Source organism: Citrus clementina, unplaced genomic scaffold, assembly GCF_000493195.1.
Source record: "Citrus clementina cultivar Clemenules unplaced genomic scaffold, Citrus_clementina_v1.0 scaffold_2, whole genome shotgun sequence".
NCBI classification, from domain to species: Eukaryota; Viridiplantae; Streptophyta; class Magnoliopsida; order Sapindales; family Rutaceae; genus Citrus; species Citrus x clementina.
In genome coordinates this window covers 35,822,179-35,839,995 of record NW_006262688.1, presented here as the reverse complement: position 1 = coordinate 35,839,995, position 17,817 = coordinate 35,822,179, and the positions used below count along the sequence as shown (strand labels likewise).

The 17,817-nt window shown below is 33.8% G+C and overlaps 4 protein-coding genes across 5 annotated transcripts; 2 read left to right on the top strand and 2 right to left on the bottom strand.

Moving 5' to 3' along the window:
- The first annotated feature begins 325 nt into the window (after positions 1 to 325).
- LOC18050985 (rho GDP-dissociation inhibitor 1) lies at positions 326 to 3,161 on the top strand. 2 transcript variants are annotated; one of them, XM_006449798.2, is made up of 5 exons: positions 326 to 1,249; positions 1,355 to 1,421; positions 1,838 to 2,056; positions 2,142 to 2,266; positions 2,909 to 3,161. In XM_006449798.2, exons 1-5 carry the CDS (start codon positions 986 to 988, stop codon positions 2,990 to 2,992), a joined length of 759 nt encoding a protein of 252 aa, XP_006449861.1. In that variant the 5' UTR covers positions 326 to 985; the 3' UTR covers positions 2,993 to 3,161. The 2 variants fall into 2 exon arrangements, with proteins under 2 accessions (XP_006449861.1, XP_024047886.1); XM_024192118.1 differs by having other exon boundaries at positions 2,142 to 2,261; positions 2,909 to 2,976.
- A 4,512-nt stretch (positions 3,162 to 7,673) lies between these two features.
- LOC18051047 lies at positions 7,674 to 8,467 on the top strand. The gene has a single exon (XM_024190471.1). It carries the CDS (start codon positions 7,976 to 7,978, stop codon positions 8,294 to 8,296), a length of 321 nt encoding a protein of 106 aa, XP_024046239.1. The 5' UTR covers positions 7,674 to 7,975; the 3' UTR covers positions 8,297 to 8,467.
- Positions 8,357 to 9,765, bottom strand: LOC18050986 (BAG family molecular chaperone regulator 5, mitochondrial). The gene has a single exon (XM_006449796.2). It carries the CDS (start codon positions 9,441 to 9,443, stop codon positions 8,787 to 8,789), a length of 657 nt encoding a protein of 218 aa, XP_006449859.2. The 5' UTR covers positions 9,444 to 9,765; the 3' UTR covers positions 8,357 to 8,786.
- A 115-nt stretch (positions 9,766 to 9,880) lies between these two features.
- LOC18051046 (fumarylacetoacetase) lies at positions 9,881 to 14,954 on the bottom strand. Its single transcript, XM_006449795.2, has 14 exons — positions 14,572 to 14,954; positions 13,935 to 14,013; positions 13,707 to 13,765; positions 13,492 to 13,616; positions 13,309 to 13,383; positions 12,573 to 12,648; positions 12,276 to 12,375; positions 12,130 to 12,189; positions 11,902 to 11,972; positions 11,753 to 11,815; positions 11,590 to 11,654; positions 11,171 to 11,267; positions 10,945 to 11,070; positions 9,881 to 10,271 (listed from the first exon to the last, which is right to left on the bottom strand). The coding sequence occupies exons 1-14, from the start codon at positions 14,773 to 14,775 to the stop codon at positions 10,209 to 10,211; spliced, it is 1,263 nt and encodes a 420-aa protein (XP_006449858.1). The 5' UTR covers positions 14,776 to 14,954; the 3' UTR covers positions 9,881 to 10,208.
- Positions 14,955 to 17,817: the final 2,863 nt, after the last annotated feature.

Genomic DNA, 17,817 nt, shown 5'->3' with positions numbered 1-17,817 from the left:
ATAATATAAAATTTATCCTTTCAAAAATTTAAAATCAAAGAAAAGAGTTTCAAAATATTAATTTTTAATACACCTGTAGATCATGTAATGCTCAGCTAAGATAATTTTAAGGAGTAACAAAAATGTTGTATGGACGGATCCTTTGCTGGCTGAAGTGAAAAATGTATTCACATATTTGATATTTAATGAAACCCTCAGTTTCCTTCTCGTGAGAAAAAAAGAGTTTACAACTGAAGCAGGGAAAGTACAAGTTTAGTCAGTTACTCAGTTGATGTTACGCTATACATAATAACATGTCAGCCAAGAAGGGGAGAAAAAAAAAAAAAAAAAAAGCAAATCTTTTATTTCCAATATCCAATTATAAGAAAGAGTACAAAGGCATCTTTCATCGACTCAATCCTGGGCTAGCCTCTCTCTCTGTGTAACCCCCTATGAATCATTCTCTTCTATGCTATGGTGTTTGTAAAATAAACTAATTAGTGGTTTATGGAATTAGGTTGTAACTTGTACGCACAAAAATGAGCCCTCCTCGAATCATGGTCTTCGTGGAAGCTAGTGCATGAGGGAGTGACCTTCACGATCTCTCCACTTGTGTCTCTTTTATTATTTTTCAATGTTGTTGTTGATTCAGAATTTCGGATCACCACATGACCGTTTCTTTCTCTCTTTGTAACTTTCCTTAACGAACCCATCTCACTCTTTTCTTTTTTTCTCTTTTTCTTGGTGTCTTTGCCTGTTTGAAGAATTATCCTTTTGTGGGTCGTCTTACTTTTGCTCTTTCTTTACCCGTTTTATATAATTCTTTTTCTTTTTCTTTTTCTTTTCCTCTCTTAGTTTTATAGATACCCTTTAAGAGAGATTCTTGCCGGTGGGTTTCGGCTTCTTTGTCTTGTTGTACTTTAGCTTTTGGTCATTTTCTTGAGTGATCTAGTTGAGTGAGTGTAATTGTTTCTTGGTGTTTTTGGCTACTGTTAATGGACTGTTGATGTCTTTAGCGGTAGGTGTTGATTCAAGTTCCAAAAATATGGGTTTGGATGACAAAGACAAAAGCAACGAGAGTGAAGTTTCAGGGGAGACAATGCCAAAAACACCACCAAATGAAGAGAATGTTGATGAACAAAGTGGAGGTATGTCTAGACAGATGAGTGAGAATTCGATTTCTGTAACTGAGGATGAAGAAGACGATGAAGACAGAAAGATCGAGTTGGGTCCTCAGTACACTCTTAAAGAACAATTTGAGAAGGATAAGGTTTGTTTCTTCTACCTGCTTCGCTGTGTTTTTTGCTTGCTTTCTTTTTGTTCTATTCATCTGAAATCGTTTTTCTTTCTTTTTGTGGTTGTTTTGAGGATTCAGGATGATGAAAGCCTGAGGAGATGGAAGGAACAGCTTCTTGGAAGTGTGGATTTTGAATCTGTTGGAGGTAAAAGTTGTGAATTTTGTAGATTTTCTTGTCATGTTCTTTGGTTGGATTCTGAGGTACTGAGGACAGTACAACAATTTTAATCTTTTTTTATCTTTATTTACCTCAACACCATCAAAATGTTTCATTTTGATTTATGTTTAAGGGGCCAAAAAGATTTGGATTTTGCTGCGTTTTCTTTATGGTTTTTGTTATTTGATACATCAGATACTCTGAGATGGCAAAAGCCAGTTTTTATTAAAATTTATCTCCTGTTTGGTGGTTTATATTCGAGGGGTCCTTTTTTGTGTCAACTAGAGATGAGAATTATTTGAGTTCTTTCATCTGATAACCAATATTCATATGCTTGTCAATGGGATAAATTTCATCTGTGTCTCTCACATTTTTTTCCTACCCATCATTGTGGTATCATGTAGAATCTCTAGAACCAGAGGTGAAGATCCTGAGCCTCGCAATCAAAACCCCCGGCAGACCTGATATTGTTCTTTCAGTTCCAGAGAACGGAAGACCAAAGGGCTCGTGGTTTACGTTAAAAGAAGGGAGCCGTTACAGCCTGCAGTTCAGTTTTCAGGTGAGCAACAATATTGTGTCCGGCCTCAAATACACTAATACGGTTTGGAAAACTGGTCTCAAAGGTAATCTCTCTGTGCTTATCCTCTCACAAGTTTGAGAAAGAATTAGGCCTTCCATCTTTATAACACACATGAGTCCCTTTAACAGTGGACAGCACAAAGATGATGCTCGGAACCTTCAGTCCTCAGGCAGAACCTTATACTCAGGAGCTGCCTGAAGATACCACTCCATCTGGCTTTTTCGCCAGAGGTTCTTATTCAGCTAAAAGTAAGGTAAGTTCAGCCTGTTCTGCATTTTGTAGCCTTTGCTTCCCTGTAACTATATTAATTATTTTGAGACCCAGACTTATAATTTAAAGAATTATGTAGTAGGTTGACCCATTGTGCTTTCGTCCACAATATTCACCACTTAGAATTTCATTGAGGCATACCATCTTTTCTGGAGCTTTTACTAAATCATTTGCTGGCTAGCAAGGCACAGAAATTTTCCATTTGCTAAAAGCTTTCTGTATTGCATTTGCTTCACCACTCATTTGGGCTTGTAAATGACCAGTTGCTTTCTCGGGTATGGAAAAAGGTTAAAATTATTGGAATAACTCTTTTTATCTGTCATTATTAATTATGTTACCAAATTATGCCGGGCCCCAGAATGCTCGCTTTTGAACATTGAGTGATGATGTGTTCTCTCCCTCCTTATCTGCATGAACTATTTTTCCATGAATGGATCCACTCAATTACTTGTCAGGCCTCATATCATGTTTATCATAATTCATAAATCATAAATTACAATAAAATTTGAGGACTGCATGATGTCTGGATTTACAACCTTGTACGTGCTTTTACTGTCTTAAACATTCTGTATTTGAAATTTTGCTCCAAATGATTTCCTCCATTGTCTGTTTTCTCTGCTTTCAGTTTGTTGATGATGACAACAAGTGCTACTTGGAGATCAACTATACATTTGACATCGGTAAAGAGTGGCTGCAGACTGAAGTGTGAATCATCATCCAGCATGTTTCGTTTCCTGGCCCCCAAAAGTCAATTTGTTTTCAAGTTGAAATCTGCTTTAGCTGTTAACACATTTCATTTCTATTTTCTTATTTATTTTAGTCCTGTCTGAGATGTTCAGCATCTACACAACGAAGAGGGGATTTGAAAAAAGTAAAAATATATATATATATATATATGGAGCAAGTTATTCATTTGGTAGGTCTCAACCAATAAAGGTTGAACTTGGCTGTTTTGAGCACACAGACACAAGTCACTTTGTGTATTCTTTTGCTTTTCAGCATATTCATATTGATTGTTGGTGAAGGCATCTTCAAATTGGTGTTGTGTGAAGCTTTAAATTTTGTAGTTTGAGGTTTGTTTCTTAGTTTCTTGTATTCTTTGGCTGTGGTTTCATTTTGTATCTTGAATCTTTATAAAAGAGACTTAAAAATAACCAACCGCTTTTATATTGATGTAAAACGTATTCTCAAGATGCTGCTTTTGTGGATGAATTAAGCATGTTATATCTCTAATTCGGAAACAGCTTAAATACTTTCTGAACCATTATTATACAGTAATATTCTTGTCAACGGTTTTATTTTAAACAAAAACTAAAGCAAGAAAATGTAGTTTTCTAACTACTTGTTTTTAATCAAATCCCATTTAAATGGAAACAAAATGAAATAATTTAAAATATTATTAATGAATCTAAGTCTCTAAAATAACTTTATTTTTTATAATAGGTTATTAAATTGTAATCCTATTCAAATATCACAATAATATTCAATTTTAATTAAACTAAAATGACAAAACGACTCCAATAGAAGTGTTAATCAAGAAAAATCCTAATAAAATACATAAATCAAAACTAAATTGAGAATTTTTAATAGTAGTTATAATATTCATTATCCAATAATTGAATGACACATAATCGTTAAAATTCAAGTTGAGACTCAACTGTTAAAATCTCAATCATTATTCTTCATTTTATCCAGTATACTTCCTTCGTCACTAATCGTCGAATTACAGTATTAATTATTTTCCAATGCCAATGAACGAGGGTTATACTACGTTAATTTATAGTAATCCTTGAATTGTCACCTAAAATTTAAAGCATGTGAAATAATTAATTTATCGTGAGTGACAACTAATGCATTTACTATATGTTACATTAGATGTAACACAGTCTTTTCCCTATGCAATGAACCATGTTTTGATTAAAATAATTTCCAAATGAGTTGGACTATTGGCACCCCTTTATTGATCTTATAAAACTCTTGTGATATTATAATTACATTTAAGGACGAATATAAATAAATAGAATTAATCTCATTTATATTTTCTTTCTCTCTTCAATTTCATTTTGCTTGCACAATATAAATTTTTGTAATAATTAAAATAATATGAATTTAAGAAGCAATCTATAATTTTTTTAATCATTAAAATAATCTAAATTTAAGAAGTAATTTTTTAGCCAAAATAATACTCTTATAATATATGTAGCAACAAAATTAAGATACAACATTGTGAGAAAATAAATTAAATAAAATTTTATCTCACTACAGATAACTTTTTACGGATTCTCAAATTAATTGTTGCACCCAAAATTTATATGTAAGATAAAATTATGTTGGACCCATAAAATATTCAATATTTTATAAGGTTTTTCTTACTTTTCTTTTAGATTTTTTTAGAAATTTTAATGATAAAGAAAGTTTGAAGAGGATAATGCAATTATTAAGACTAAAAGAGTGAGAAAATTATTAGAAATTATAAGATTTATAAATAAAAATAACGTTTATTTAGAAAAAGGCTACTTTTAACACTAAATAAAATATAATTGAAAAAGGGGTTTTAAAAGATTTTTGGAGGGGTGCTAATAGTCAGACTCTTTCCGAATTTTTTCTGAATGCGGGTATATGAAATACGATCCGGACTCCGGATGTGGATAACAATCCAAAACTTTTGGTTCCAGTTTGCCCATTCTTATTGGAGAACGGACAAGAAGGAAGAGCGCTTCAGCACGTAAAAAAGAAATTAAAATTAAAATTAAATCGTTATTAAAATAAAAAACTGCGTCTCTAATTTTGGTGTCGGGGGTGGGTGACGATGACGATGATGAAGACATGAAGATGAGGATGACTTGGCTGATGGACATGGTCGAGGGAAGTGAAGCAGACTAGTTGAAGTGCAGAGGGATTGTACATAATTTGGGAGTACATATTTATCTCAGGTTATGTTGCAGTCTTTGTTTAAGAAAATGCGCATGTACTTGTGCGAGTGTATGTTGATTTTTTTATTTTTTTTGTTCAAATGTTTGAGAATGCAGGCCATACTATCTATTGGGTCAGTAATCCCGGAATGTCTACATTGCAGGTTTTGGATTTTGATTTTGATTTTGAGAAGCTGTGCTCAGTTTCTCTTTCAAATTAACTTGAATGTGTATGCGTGTTTGGTTTGTAGCACGTATTACCAAGTAAGAGGACAGAAATCTTATAGCTTGGAAGCAGGAAACCATGCCCACACCACACAGGTCTTCGATCAGAGAAAGTTTTTGGATGATGTTTGGCATATCATGTTGTAATTATCCCGTGTCATTGCCTTTGTTTGCAACTCCACGGTGTTTTAATTATGTGCTTTGGACTCTACATCCTTGTGCTCCGGATCGATTAACTTTTTTCGGAGATTCGGCATAATCAGTTGAAAAAGTTCTACTTACACTACAATATTAACATCGTGCCTACATGTACCTGAGTATCCGGTTTCATGTCAAGTTTTCGACTCATACCCCTGCAGGTCTGCCAAGGAGCACGTAGAACAGCTTGACAGAAAGAAGCTATGGACCCATATTTGTTCTTGCTTTTACGTTGATACTGCTGCAAAAATATCGATTTTCATCACACTCTTTGATATGCAATTAGACACTAGTTTTGGTCAGTGTCTCGTGGTAATCACAATCTATCCTAGAAAATCTTCGGGCGGGTCCGAATAACGTCAAGGAGACTGATTTTGTGAATATCACAATCCGATCCCTAATGAGAGTTACTGCACTACGGAATTTCTTCCACTGTAATCTCCACTTGTTCAACGGTATAATCATATTGAGGTCATGGTTTTTTGAAGTATGTGAGGCCTTCATGAATTTCTTCCCTCTGGGGATCAGCCCACTTGCATTCATGTAATGGCTTCCTGACATGCTGCATGAAGATGCTAGAAATTCGAAGAAATATACTAGGTTAATGTTCTCGCTTGTTTTCATCATCTAATTAATGCTAGAAATTCGAAGAAAAACATAAGTGTGTTTGATGTCGGGAACTGGAAATTGTGAAGGAGACGCCTAAAAGTGCAGAAAGAGAGCTGAAGAAAGTACAGATAGGGAAAGTGATCAATGATAAAATTAGCACAAGAATGCCATTCCTGATGCTTGGTCTGGATTTGCCCCCACCGCCTCTTTTCAGAGATGTGATGGAGAAAAACATTGCACCCCAGGTAAAGGACACATTGCAGGCTAATGTCCCAAGTTGCCGGGCCTCCTCGAGGTGCACCCGCTTATGGTCTGCCCAAGCGGCCGGCGGAGCCAACATCATAATTTGTGACACTGGGGGCCCCGTACCCTCTTGCTCGTGGCCTTGGGGTACCAGTTTTAGAAGCCACTAGAGTATTTTTATGTACTTAAATCAGATTGAATGCATGTTTGTTATGGATTCATTTAATCGTAGAAAGTATTTGTTCAGTTTCAATGTTTTTTAAAATTTTTTGTGTTGTTTATTTTACTCTACTAGTGAAATAATCTTTTTAAATAGTTAAATTATCTAAAAAATATTTTTTTCCACTATTTTATTTTATTTTATTCATTTCATAATAATTTAAAAAGATTTATTTATTTCATAATTTTATTTCATTAATTTCATAATAATTTTAATAGGTTTACCTGTCAAAAAAATAAAAATAAAAGATTTACAGTGAGTGTCATTTAATTAAGATGGTAAAATCTCTTGTATTGAAAAAAATAAGAGATTTTAGGTACGAACTCCGCTCACATAACTTGTATTGGACTAGATTTTTTCATTAAGCTAAATAATTTAAAATTAAAAAACTATTTATTAAAATAACTTCACAATTATTAATATATCTCTCAAATCAATCAACTAAAAAAAATTGTTGTAAAAATTCTATTTGTAAAAACTTATTTGAAGAGTTTGCAAAAATGGAGTCTTAAGAATTCAGTACGTATTTTAACTAGATTTATAGAACCCACTTGTAATTGTTAGACGGTAACTGAACTTAGAAGTCCCACCAAGTGATGGGAATTCATCTCCCCATACTTGCAGAGACAAGTTGAGCATTAACAAATGACAAGGTCGTTTTAATTTAAGTTTACACTTAAATTTTGACACAAATTTTGAATTATTGATCTTTTATAATCTAATGGTGTATAAAGATATATTATTAATGTTACTCTTAATTTCGAATTAAGATAGTCTAATCTATTAGAAATTATAACACCTCAGTTTGAAAAGAAATCTTGATTTTTTTTTCCCATGAAAATAACTTGTACTTTGCTTCCAGCACAACTCAATCAGAACTTCTAGGCGTTCAGATTCAGAGATGACTCTAAAGAGGAAAAGTTTGTTTTGTTTTGTGAAATCAAACTGGGCAAAGGACAAAAGCTAATAAATTATATTGGCTTTCAAGTTTCAATTAATGAGTTGGTGGCCGCTGGCCTCAAAGCAGGACAACCAAGGTTAACACATTCACACCGGCAGTAGGAATACAGATCTACGATGATGAGATAAAATTTTGAGCAAACCGAGACAAATGACAGAGATTTAGTTAGTGAAACAATAAATGAGACAATTAATGGAACATTCAAGTCCTCAAAACAGAATGAACGTCGGATCTCCATCAGGTGGTGATAACAAATTATCACAAGGTCTATAAATTACTCAGACGAGGTTTTGTTGGCAAGACTCAATATTTGATCTGAAGCAAATGGAGAAGAAGTTGCATAAACAAACACAAGGTATTGTGTCGGTGATGCTACTGGTGCTGTGGTTGATGATTTCCCCGACGCTGGCGTGCGGCCCGTCACCGGATGCCAGTGGATGTAAAGACTGCATTGCGGACCAGATGAAGTATGGTTGCCCATCATGCGTGCCGCTTTTGCACTGCATGGCTCGGTGCTTGTGGGGCGGCACGGCAAGGGCTAAGTGTATTCACAAGTGCGACTGCGACGGTGGGAAGCCAACGCTTTCCGATTGCAAAAAGTGCATGGCCAGGTGCAAATGCAGTTGTATGCCTAGATTGATTTAAGTTTCCATAAACTGACTATGTTATTCTATTCTACTAGTCTGTTTCTTCAGATGTGTAAATTATTAACAACTATCATGTTTTCATTTTGTGCATCGAGCTTAATAGCTTTTGGCTTAAGCCGAAGTTTAGGGAGGAGCAAGGCAAAGACGCTATCTATTAAGGACTTAAAAAGTAATTTTACAGCTCTCGATAAGGCCATTGGCAAGTTGCACCATTTTTAATCAGTATTTTACAAGAATCTATTTATTTGATCTCATCTGAATTGCAACTTCTCGAAATCGATAATCTCACTCACTATAGTACATTAGGCAGGCTTTTAAAAGCACCTATTCCAGCAAACACTTACTAATTATTTTGCCAAATTTGGCCCCTATGTCATGGATGGTAGAAGAAAAACAAACCTGCTTTTCCCCAGCATTAATTAAGCCGTAGGTAGGTACCGGTGTACGCATCAGTAATTCACTAACACAAATTTGCTGTTTTTACATTTTTAGTCACGAAGAAACCTCTGCAAGCAACGAAACCCCAGGTGCTGAGCACAAAATCTCTCCATCTCATCACCGCCTCTCTCTCTACACACTTCTTCCTCCATTTGTTCCACCACCTTATCCAAATCTTTCCAACAACCATATCGACACCACTCCCCAAAATCATCATCAAAATTTGATCCACAAATCCCATCAAGAATCTCCTGCAAACTCACGATCCTACGGCTCACCATTCTCCTGGCCTCTCTAATCGACGGATCAATACCCGGCACTGAGTCTAGCCTTAGAAGCAAACCCATCAAGGCCTCGTTCATTCTCAGCTTCTCACGCTCATCACTCCTGATGCAATCCACTGTTTCCTGCCTTTGGATTACACGTTGCAAGTGATTGGCTTCAGAGTTGACGGATGAGATTTTTCTGTAGAGAGTGCGGATCCGGTGGGCTTTGTAGGCGGATTGGATTTTGGTGGCGGCTTGTGATTGGATTTGGAGCTGCTGAGGGTGATGGACGGTGATGGGGGTTGGTATTTCAGTGGTGGGTTGAGGGGCAGAGTGGTCATTATGATAAGTGTAGGTGACTGTGGCGGTTGATGATGCAGAGAACATGCCGAATTTGCTGCGAGATGATGTCATCGCGACGGTTCGGTGTGTGAATTGCATCGTTACCTGTGGCTGATGAAAATGAAAGTTGGTTTCCTCCTTAACTTTCTTTTCAAGCTGGGCTGGGCTTTCGACCCTTTGTGTTTAGTGTGTGGGGACTGAGTGATCCTGTTACGTTTCTTGAATCATCTTTGGCGCTTAATGCGCATAATGCACTTGCTTTGGTGGCGTGTTCGACGAGCACCGTCCCGGAACACCGTGGGACCCATGTCCGTTGCCTTTTGACGAGTGAACCGACCAACATTCACTTTATGCACATGCCAAATACTATCTATCTATATAAATTACAATAAGGATCCCTCTAAGTTACATGCATGTACCTTACAACCCTCTCACATGAATAGTAAATGGACCCACATTATGTGAGAGGGTTGTAAGGTACATGCATGTAACTTAGCATTAGTCGTTACAATAAAAGAAGTTTGCTGGTATTGTTATTAAATTACTGGTTGCTACTAATCTTCAATTGATTCAAACATTCAAATGCAATATATGGCGTCCAAGAATTGAGATCCAAATAAAAAAATTATAAACTGAAAAGAAAAGAAGATTTTCACTTCATTTAGTTCAATACTCTCATCACATGCACTTTTTTCAATCGTCCCATCTTCAGGTCTTCATTTCGCGGTCTTGTTAGCTACAAATTCAATTACATCTATTACACATGGACCTGACCAGATGCGGATTCAATGTAAACACAACCACTCTAATCGATTTCATCATACGGGCAGACAATCACTTTGATCACCAAGGGTGGTTATTTCATTAAGGGGTTGATGGGACTATTTTTCCTGAACACGTTCCAAACCCAACAGTGTAACCGTTTCCCTACCCAAAGAGAAAACAAAGAGTTAAATTAAGCGATCGTTTTGTGATGATTGAGAAGGAATCAACTGCTATAAAATTTGAACATATTAATACCTGAAATCTAAATTTATAAATTGCATGGTTGGATAACATATGCAAGCTATTTCAAATACAACTTTGTTATTTTTCCCATAGAAAAGCATGACAATGGGAAGTGACAGCGCCCATGCCTCATTACTGACGATCATTAGATTGCTTAGAATTGGATTACGTAACCTAGCTAGATGGATAGCCGTTTCACAATAGGCATGTAAATTAGATATAATGCCAAAAAACATTGACATGCAATTGCCTCCCTGAGATTATGATCCGAGATAATTAAGCCTAGCACTCTGGCTATCTAGGATAACACAGGCCCAACCAGATGAAATCAAATACCAAAACCATATGCAAGTGCTACAAACTGCAAGATTATCTTTTAGATTCTCATCTTTCTCAATTATTTTATTGGATACATTACTAAAACAAAATGAGGCTCAACTTTGACATTATGCATATAAAACACTTTGAAAAAAGATTATAAAAAACATGCTTAACAGACAGAACAGGATTTTGTAGAGTATGATGGTAGAAAGATAACTTCAATTTACTTTTGGAAATTAGATGGATGAGTGCAATTGTATGATTGTAATACCTTGCAAAAACCAGTAAATGTCACTTCATCTCCATCATCCAGGAATTTACGAGTAAACCCATCTAGTGAAAGCGGCTTTTGTCCATTCCATGTTAACTCCAGCAAGCATCCAAGAGATTCTGGCTCCTGTTGTGAAATATAAGAGTTAGCCAAGGTTCAAGGAAGCTGTATAGGTACTTCAAACTCTAATGAATGATCCTAATTCATGCAGTAAATGAAACCATACAGGTCCACTGATGGTGCCAGTTCCAAGCAGATCTCCAGGCCTTAGGTTGCAACCATTGATTGTATGGTGTGCAAGCTGCTGAGTCAATGTCCAATACCTGTCACAGGGGTTAGGAAAAAAACTAATGCATATTGCACAAAAAAAAAGGACCTACGCAACTTTATAAGTTTCCTTTAGCTGACCCCAATCAGTACATGATGAATTCACTATCAGAGGAAAGAAAGATGCATCCAAGGAAAGTAAATTTCTTAAAAAGGAGATGTCACATTACTTTAGGATATATGGAATATGATATATCAGCTTTAGGCAAAGGAAGACCGAATTTATTGGGCCAACAGGCCTATTGATGTCATAAAGGCAAGAGAAATCGTGTTTAAAGTTTCTTTGAAATGTTGCAAGCATGTCAAATTAAAGCTTACAAGTACTTAAAATTGCTCCTTGTGACCACACATGAATCTTCTTTTCCAGCAGGTTTGATTTGAACCTTCCAGCAAGGAGGTATTTTCATCAGAAAAAAAGATTGCCAAGGAAAAAAAAGAAAAGAGAGAGAGAAAACTATTTAAGGAAGGTGTGAGATACTACCTCTAATGAAATATCATAGTTTTTGGATATCTTTTCAGCAAGATAAGGCAATGGCTGGGGATCCTGCAATTTGGAATGTGCATCTTATCACATGTTAACATGCCAAAAATCATCATTAATGTTTTCAAACAAATGTGTCAGCAAGCTACCTGTTTGGGAGAATCACAGGCAAATGGTTCAAGAGCATCAAGTGTCACAATCCAAGGGGATAATGTAGTACCTAAAGATTAGTTAAAAAAACTTTTTGTAAGCTGCAGGCTAGAAGATTCTAATAAAAGCAGAGTGATAGTGCAATATCAGTGAATGGATTTATTATCAAATAATCCTGACTATTTCCAATGGAACCAAGAAATGTGGCAATAGAATCTTATTCTTACCAAAACTCTTTCCAAGAAAAGGCCCGAGAGGGACATATTCCCATGCCTGTATGTCTCTAGCTGTAAAATCAACTTCTTATCAATAAGAGTACTAAAGTTCAATTAAGCCAGGAACATAAAAGTGAAGCAAGAAAGAGTTATAATACCACTCCAGTCATTCATCAACAGAACTCCAAATATATGATCTGCTGCTTCATTAACATCAATAGGCTTCCCCAATTCATTTCCAGGACCAACAACAGCTGCCTGCCAGAACTCGTATAAAATAACAATTAATCATGTGTTTAGTCACGATCTGATGAAATCACTAGCATAACCAGAATCAAGAACACAAACGGGATACAGATTTTAATCATGAGTTCTAGAAGTCCATATCAAAATTGCATTAGCAGTGAATAGCAAAAGACAATCAATCATCAACTTGTACGACAGAAAAGACTAACCATTTCTAGCTCAAAGTCTAGCTTCTGTGAAGGCCCAAAAGGTGGTGGAGAGTTTCCAGATGGAGCAAATTGACCTCTAGAAGAGCAAAAGAAAAAATGTGAGTTTGTGAAGTCCAAAGTTATATAGCCTTGATACTGGCTCAGCAGCAGAATCAGTCGTGAAAAGATGAAATTAAGATCCAAAGCAACAAAATTAGATGAATAACATGCCATGAAGCACCAGATCCAGCAGGGAACCTAAGTAGCATGTCAACTGGCTTGGAGAGACACAAACACCAATGCAACAGAAAGCTTTGAACTCTACAAAACCAAACACGTACAGTTGTCCGTATATAGATAAATATCTAAATATTATTTCAAAGTGATATCTCATTATTTTTAACTATTGCGCTGATCTCTAAACAGCAAGTGGTTCAGGTAATGTTGATAGAAAAGTTCCATGGGCTTGCGGGCCCAAAGATAGACACTTGATACATTCATCTAAACGACAATACCAAGACATGTCACTACATGCACAGTCAAGGGAGCTGCTGTTACTATCACAAATAATTAGGTAGTTCGTGAGTGCTTATACTGCTTCAAATTGAAGCCATCCATGATATTATACCAGCCGTTGTTTGCTTCTTATTTTATTTATGTATTTATTTATTTTTAATAAGACCAGCTGTTGTTTGCAACAAAGAAAATATATAAACAGAATAGACATAAAGAAATTAATGAAAATTATTTCTCCAACCTTGGCCGGACAATGTCTGTTCCAGAGATGACAACAGATGATGCTCGTCCATGATATGCAATGGGAAGATGAAACCTGAAATAAGGTACAACTCTGTAAACTTGCAAATGAAATATGCTGTAATAAACCAAAGTCAGCACTGAAACAATACCTTGTTTGCTCGTAGATTTTAAAATCACATACCAATTTGCTGGAACTGGGTTCGCTGGTCCACGAAATATGGTCCCACAGTTCTTCGCATGATGCATGGATGAAAAGAAGTCTGTATAGTCCCCAATTTCCATAGGAAGAAGCATTTCTACTTTACCCTAATGATTCAAACATATATTCAACATCAAAAAGAAACAACCATCCTCATAAAAATTACATATCCAGGAACAACCAGAAGAATTTATAACCATTGGGACAAGTGATTTCTGCCTTAAATTTGCATTGTCACGTAAAGTTGCTTCATTAGCTGCATCATAAGAAAAACAAAATTGCCATCACTTTTATTATTCATCTCAAAATCAAAATTTTCACTCATTTCCAAAGGAATATGATTTTCCAGCCATTAGAAATGCATATCAGTTTAAATCCTCCTTTTATTACTTAACATATCACTGTATATTGAAAAGAGAACATACATGACAATAACTTTTGAAGCATATCACGAGCTTCCTTCCACGCAGGCCTCCCCAAAGACAAGAACTTGTTCAGATTAGGCTGCCACGAAATCATTGCATCACATAACAAGCAATTAGTTAACTGAGAAACACAGACACAAACTGCACTTATCTTCTGCTTTTATGAGCAAGGATCCATCTATACAAACTAATACCCATAACAATTAACAAATAAGTAATACTTCACATACAAACTATCCATTCAAACTGACTAGTCATCATATATGATTGAAAAGAGTGAAAACAAAAAAAGAAAAAAAATCCATGCAATAAATGAGAATATAAAATACATTTTCATACTTGAACAGCATAAGTATCAATCATCAACTAATAATCCGGAAAAAAATTGATATAAACTAAACATTTAAACAATAATCAATCCATAAGTTAATCATCCATTTAGTTTATTTAACTGGCGGTTTCTCAGTAGCAAAAAAGAGGATAAGTGGTTGATTCTCAAAAAATCCTGGCAGCCGATCATCTATAAAAACACTAAACTTACTTTAAACGGCAAATTCAAACTCAAGTACTACGAACGACAACGTTCTTTGCCTTATTTTCACTTTTTGGTAATCAGCAAAAATGTGTTAAGAAGAACCTGGAGAAAGCAATCAGAGTCCTTGAGGATCGGGCCGTTGAAGAGACCGGCTTTGGAAATTTCAGAGAGGTCCAAAACGTATTCCCCGATTGCGACTCCGGGTCGAGCCATTGAGGCCGGTTCAGGTTTGAACACTCCGTAAGGGAGGTTCTGGATAGGAAAATGAGAGTCAGGTTCAACTTCGATAAAAGACTGCAAAGCCATGGCTGTCACAAAATGATGCCGTTCAGAGCTCCGGTAAATGTTAGCGAGTGTGGAGCGTGAGCTTCGGAGTTCGGACTCTGCTAAAAATATTAGAAGAGATTTTGACTAAGTTTGGTTCTACAAGAAGTCGATGGCCAGCAGTCAGTCAAACGAAATCTGTTCGCTTTACTTTCTTCGTAAAATCTGAGGGGAAAAGGTCAGGTAAATATTCGTTTAATTACTCTATTTTTTTTTTTAATTAAGAGTATGTTTATTCACTATATTTTCTTATATATATATATATATATATGTGTGTTATATGTTTATCCTTATTTTTTTTTCATACAATATATTTGACATTAATTAATTTATTTATAAAAAGTTGATCAATAAATTAATCAATAATTATTTACTAGTAAATTAATGAGTAATGATATGGCCACAAACTCTTGTACAAACTTATTTTGTACAAACTGATGTGGCATGATAAGATTGGTTGAATTAAATATCACTTGGCCCACATGATTTATTTTTATTAATTTATATTTTCATTCAACCAATGAATTAATGCCACGTCAGTTTGTATAAAATAAATTTGTACAAGAGTTTGTGGCTGTATCATTACTCTAAATTAATTAATAGATATTTGTGTGAAATAAATAATATTTTTTGTGCTTGTATAATAATCTTATTAATAATTATTTATAAATAAATTAACATCAGTCAAATTACTAGTAATTTTCTTGTGGTTGTATAATAATCTTACTAATAATTATTTTTAAATAATATTTTTAAAACAATCTCACAAAATAATTATTTATAAAAATTAATTTATTGAATTAATCTAAGAGTAAAATAATAATGTAAGAGTTTGTGTGAATTTTTTATTATATTTTTTAAGATAAATTTGATAAATTATTTTTCTATTAATATCTCCAACAATTTCATTGTAAGAATATTATTATAAATGGAAAGAAAATATAAGATAAGAATATAACATATTTACCAATAGAAGTATCTTGAGATTTTTTTAAAATGTAAGAACTAAACAAACACTTAACTCAAAATATAAAAATTAAATAAATATTTTTTTCATTTTATTATAATTTTGATATGTGGTTCATGTGTAATATACAGTAAATTTATGGATTGTCATTTAAATAATTTAATTATTTTACATGTTAAATTTTTTTATTTTAAATGATAATTTAAAATTTATCGTTTATTATATGTCATGTAACATAATATGATTCAGGATAATAAGAGCGTGACAGCTTGATAAGAAAAAAAAATGCTTGTAAGTTGCAATTAGTAATTAAAAAAAAAATTTGTAATTAATTTTGATGTAACAACGGAAAGAGGACAGAAAAAAAAGAGGGGGAGGGGGGGGGGGGGGGGACGAGCTTGACAGCACGGACACGGTGACAAAAACATAATGTAACTAATAATATTTTTTTCAGCCGTGAATTTTGTAAATATTTTTTTCAGCCGTGAATTTTGTAAATTTTGTAATGCATTGGGTGTGTGACCTTGAATCAAGGCAGGAGTGCAAATCACAATTTTTTTCGAAATCTGAAGTATAGCGGTATATTTTGTATGCACGTTTGGCGTGAGAACTTATTTTTCCTTTTCTTTTTTTTTTTAAAAATACTGTACTATCATTAAGGTTTTAATTTTTTTTTTTAATATTCAAGTAGGTGGATAAAACCGAATTTTACTCTTTAGCACTTATTTATATAGGATTCAATCAAACTCAAGGGTCTAATAAAAAAATGATTGAAAACTAATCGATGGACGATATTAGCATGAACTTGAATCAAACAACAATAACAATTTAGTGAATTTATACATGATAAGGATGACGATGAATTGAATGGAAGAAATCTCTTTTGGAAAATGATGAAGAGTCATGACAAGATAACATAACAGTGATAAGAATAATTCTAAGATCATGTGGTGCTATACTGCTATATTGAAAAATAATTAATAATAGTATATCATTTTACAATTATTTTGTTATTATTGTGTCAGATTATTCAATTCAAATATCAATACTCACTAAATTACATTATTGAATTCATATGTATTATATTATATTGCATTATATTAGCATTTTATTATAATAATATTATATAATATTGTGCTACATTGTACAACTACAAACTCTTGTATAAGCTTATTTTATACAAATTGATTTGTTAATTTGGTACTAACTCATTGGTTAAATAAAAATATAAAATAAAAAAATCTTGTGGACCAAAAGATATTTAATCCAACCAATTCAATCATACCACATCAATTTGTACAAAAAAAATTATGCAAGAAATATATATATATATTGACTGATTTGAAGAAGAATTTATGGTTTCCCATTAATATTAATATTGAAGTGGGGTGGGTCAATTCTCAATTGCTTGCAGAGTTTATTTATTATTATTAATATTGAAGTGGGGTGGGTAACGGACCAATGGTTCACTCAATTCGTGGGGAATTCAATATTACCATCCAAGGTAGAATTGTGGAAAATTAAAGCAAAATGAGAAATAAAGGAAAGGGAGGCCGAAAGAAAGGCATGATGAAAGGCTTTGAGAAGACTTAAATTGGATCATCATAGTCTAATTTTGCATTTCGAGTAATGTAGTAATATTTTTATTTAAAGATCAATTATTACCTAATTCTACATATATTTGATTTTAATTGTAATGTATGGATATTTAACTCTTAAAATTTGAATAAATAATTCTTATAAAGACATAAATATCAAATAATCATATTTAAGATGTTTGTAATTTATAAAACAAGTAAGATGCCACTTATATTCAGATATTAAAAAAAAAAACATATCATTTAAATATATGAAATTCAGACATGTTCAAATTTCAACCAAATTCAAATTCATTCAGATTTCAGACGAAAAAATAAATGCTACCTAAATATTTAATTGAATTTTAATTTAAAATAAATTATTTTAATTAAAAAGAACTTTATGAGAAATATTGACAAGTGTAAAAAGGCTTAGTATTTAGAGAGAGAACATAAAAAAAAAAAGAAAAGGAAAAGGTC

Bases quoted from the DNA above. Each gene is read 5' to 3' on its own strand.
- LOC18050985 (XM_006449798.2), top strand. From the start codon at position 986: ATGTCTTTAGCGGTAGGTGTTGATTCAAGTTCCAAAAATATGGGTTTG. The intron at 1,422-1,837 runs GTAAAAGTTGTG...GGTATCATGTAG, and splicing joins GGATTTTGAATCTGTTGGAG to AATCTCTAGAACCAGAGGTG. The intron at 2,267-2,908 runs GTAAGTTCAGCC...CTCTGCTTTCAG, and splicing joins CTTATTCAGCTAAAAGTAAG to TTTGTTGATGATGACAACAA.
- LOC18051046 (XM_006449795.2), bottom strand. From the start codon at position 14,775: ATGGCTTTGCAGTCTTTTATCGAAGTTGAACCTGACTCTCATTTTCCT. The intron at 14,014-14,571 runs GTTCTTCTTAAC...ATTTCGTGGCAG, and splicing joins ACTCTGATTGCTTTCTCCAG to CCTAATCTGAACAAGTTCTT. The intron at 12,649-13,308 runs GTTGGAGAAATA...TTGCTCTTCTAG, and splicing joins ACAGACATTGTCCGGCCAAG to AGGTCAATTTGCTCCATCTG.
- LOC18050986 (XM_006449796.2), bottom strand. From the start codon at position 9,443: ATGCAATTCACACACCGAACCGTCGCGATGACATCATCTCGCAGCAAA.
- LOC18051047 (XM_024190471.1), top strand. From the start codon at position 7,976: ATGGAGAAGAAGTTGCATAAACAAACACAAGGTATTGTGTCGGTGATG.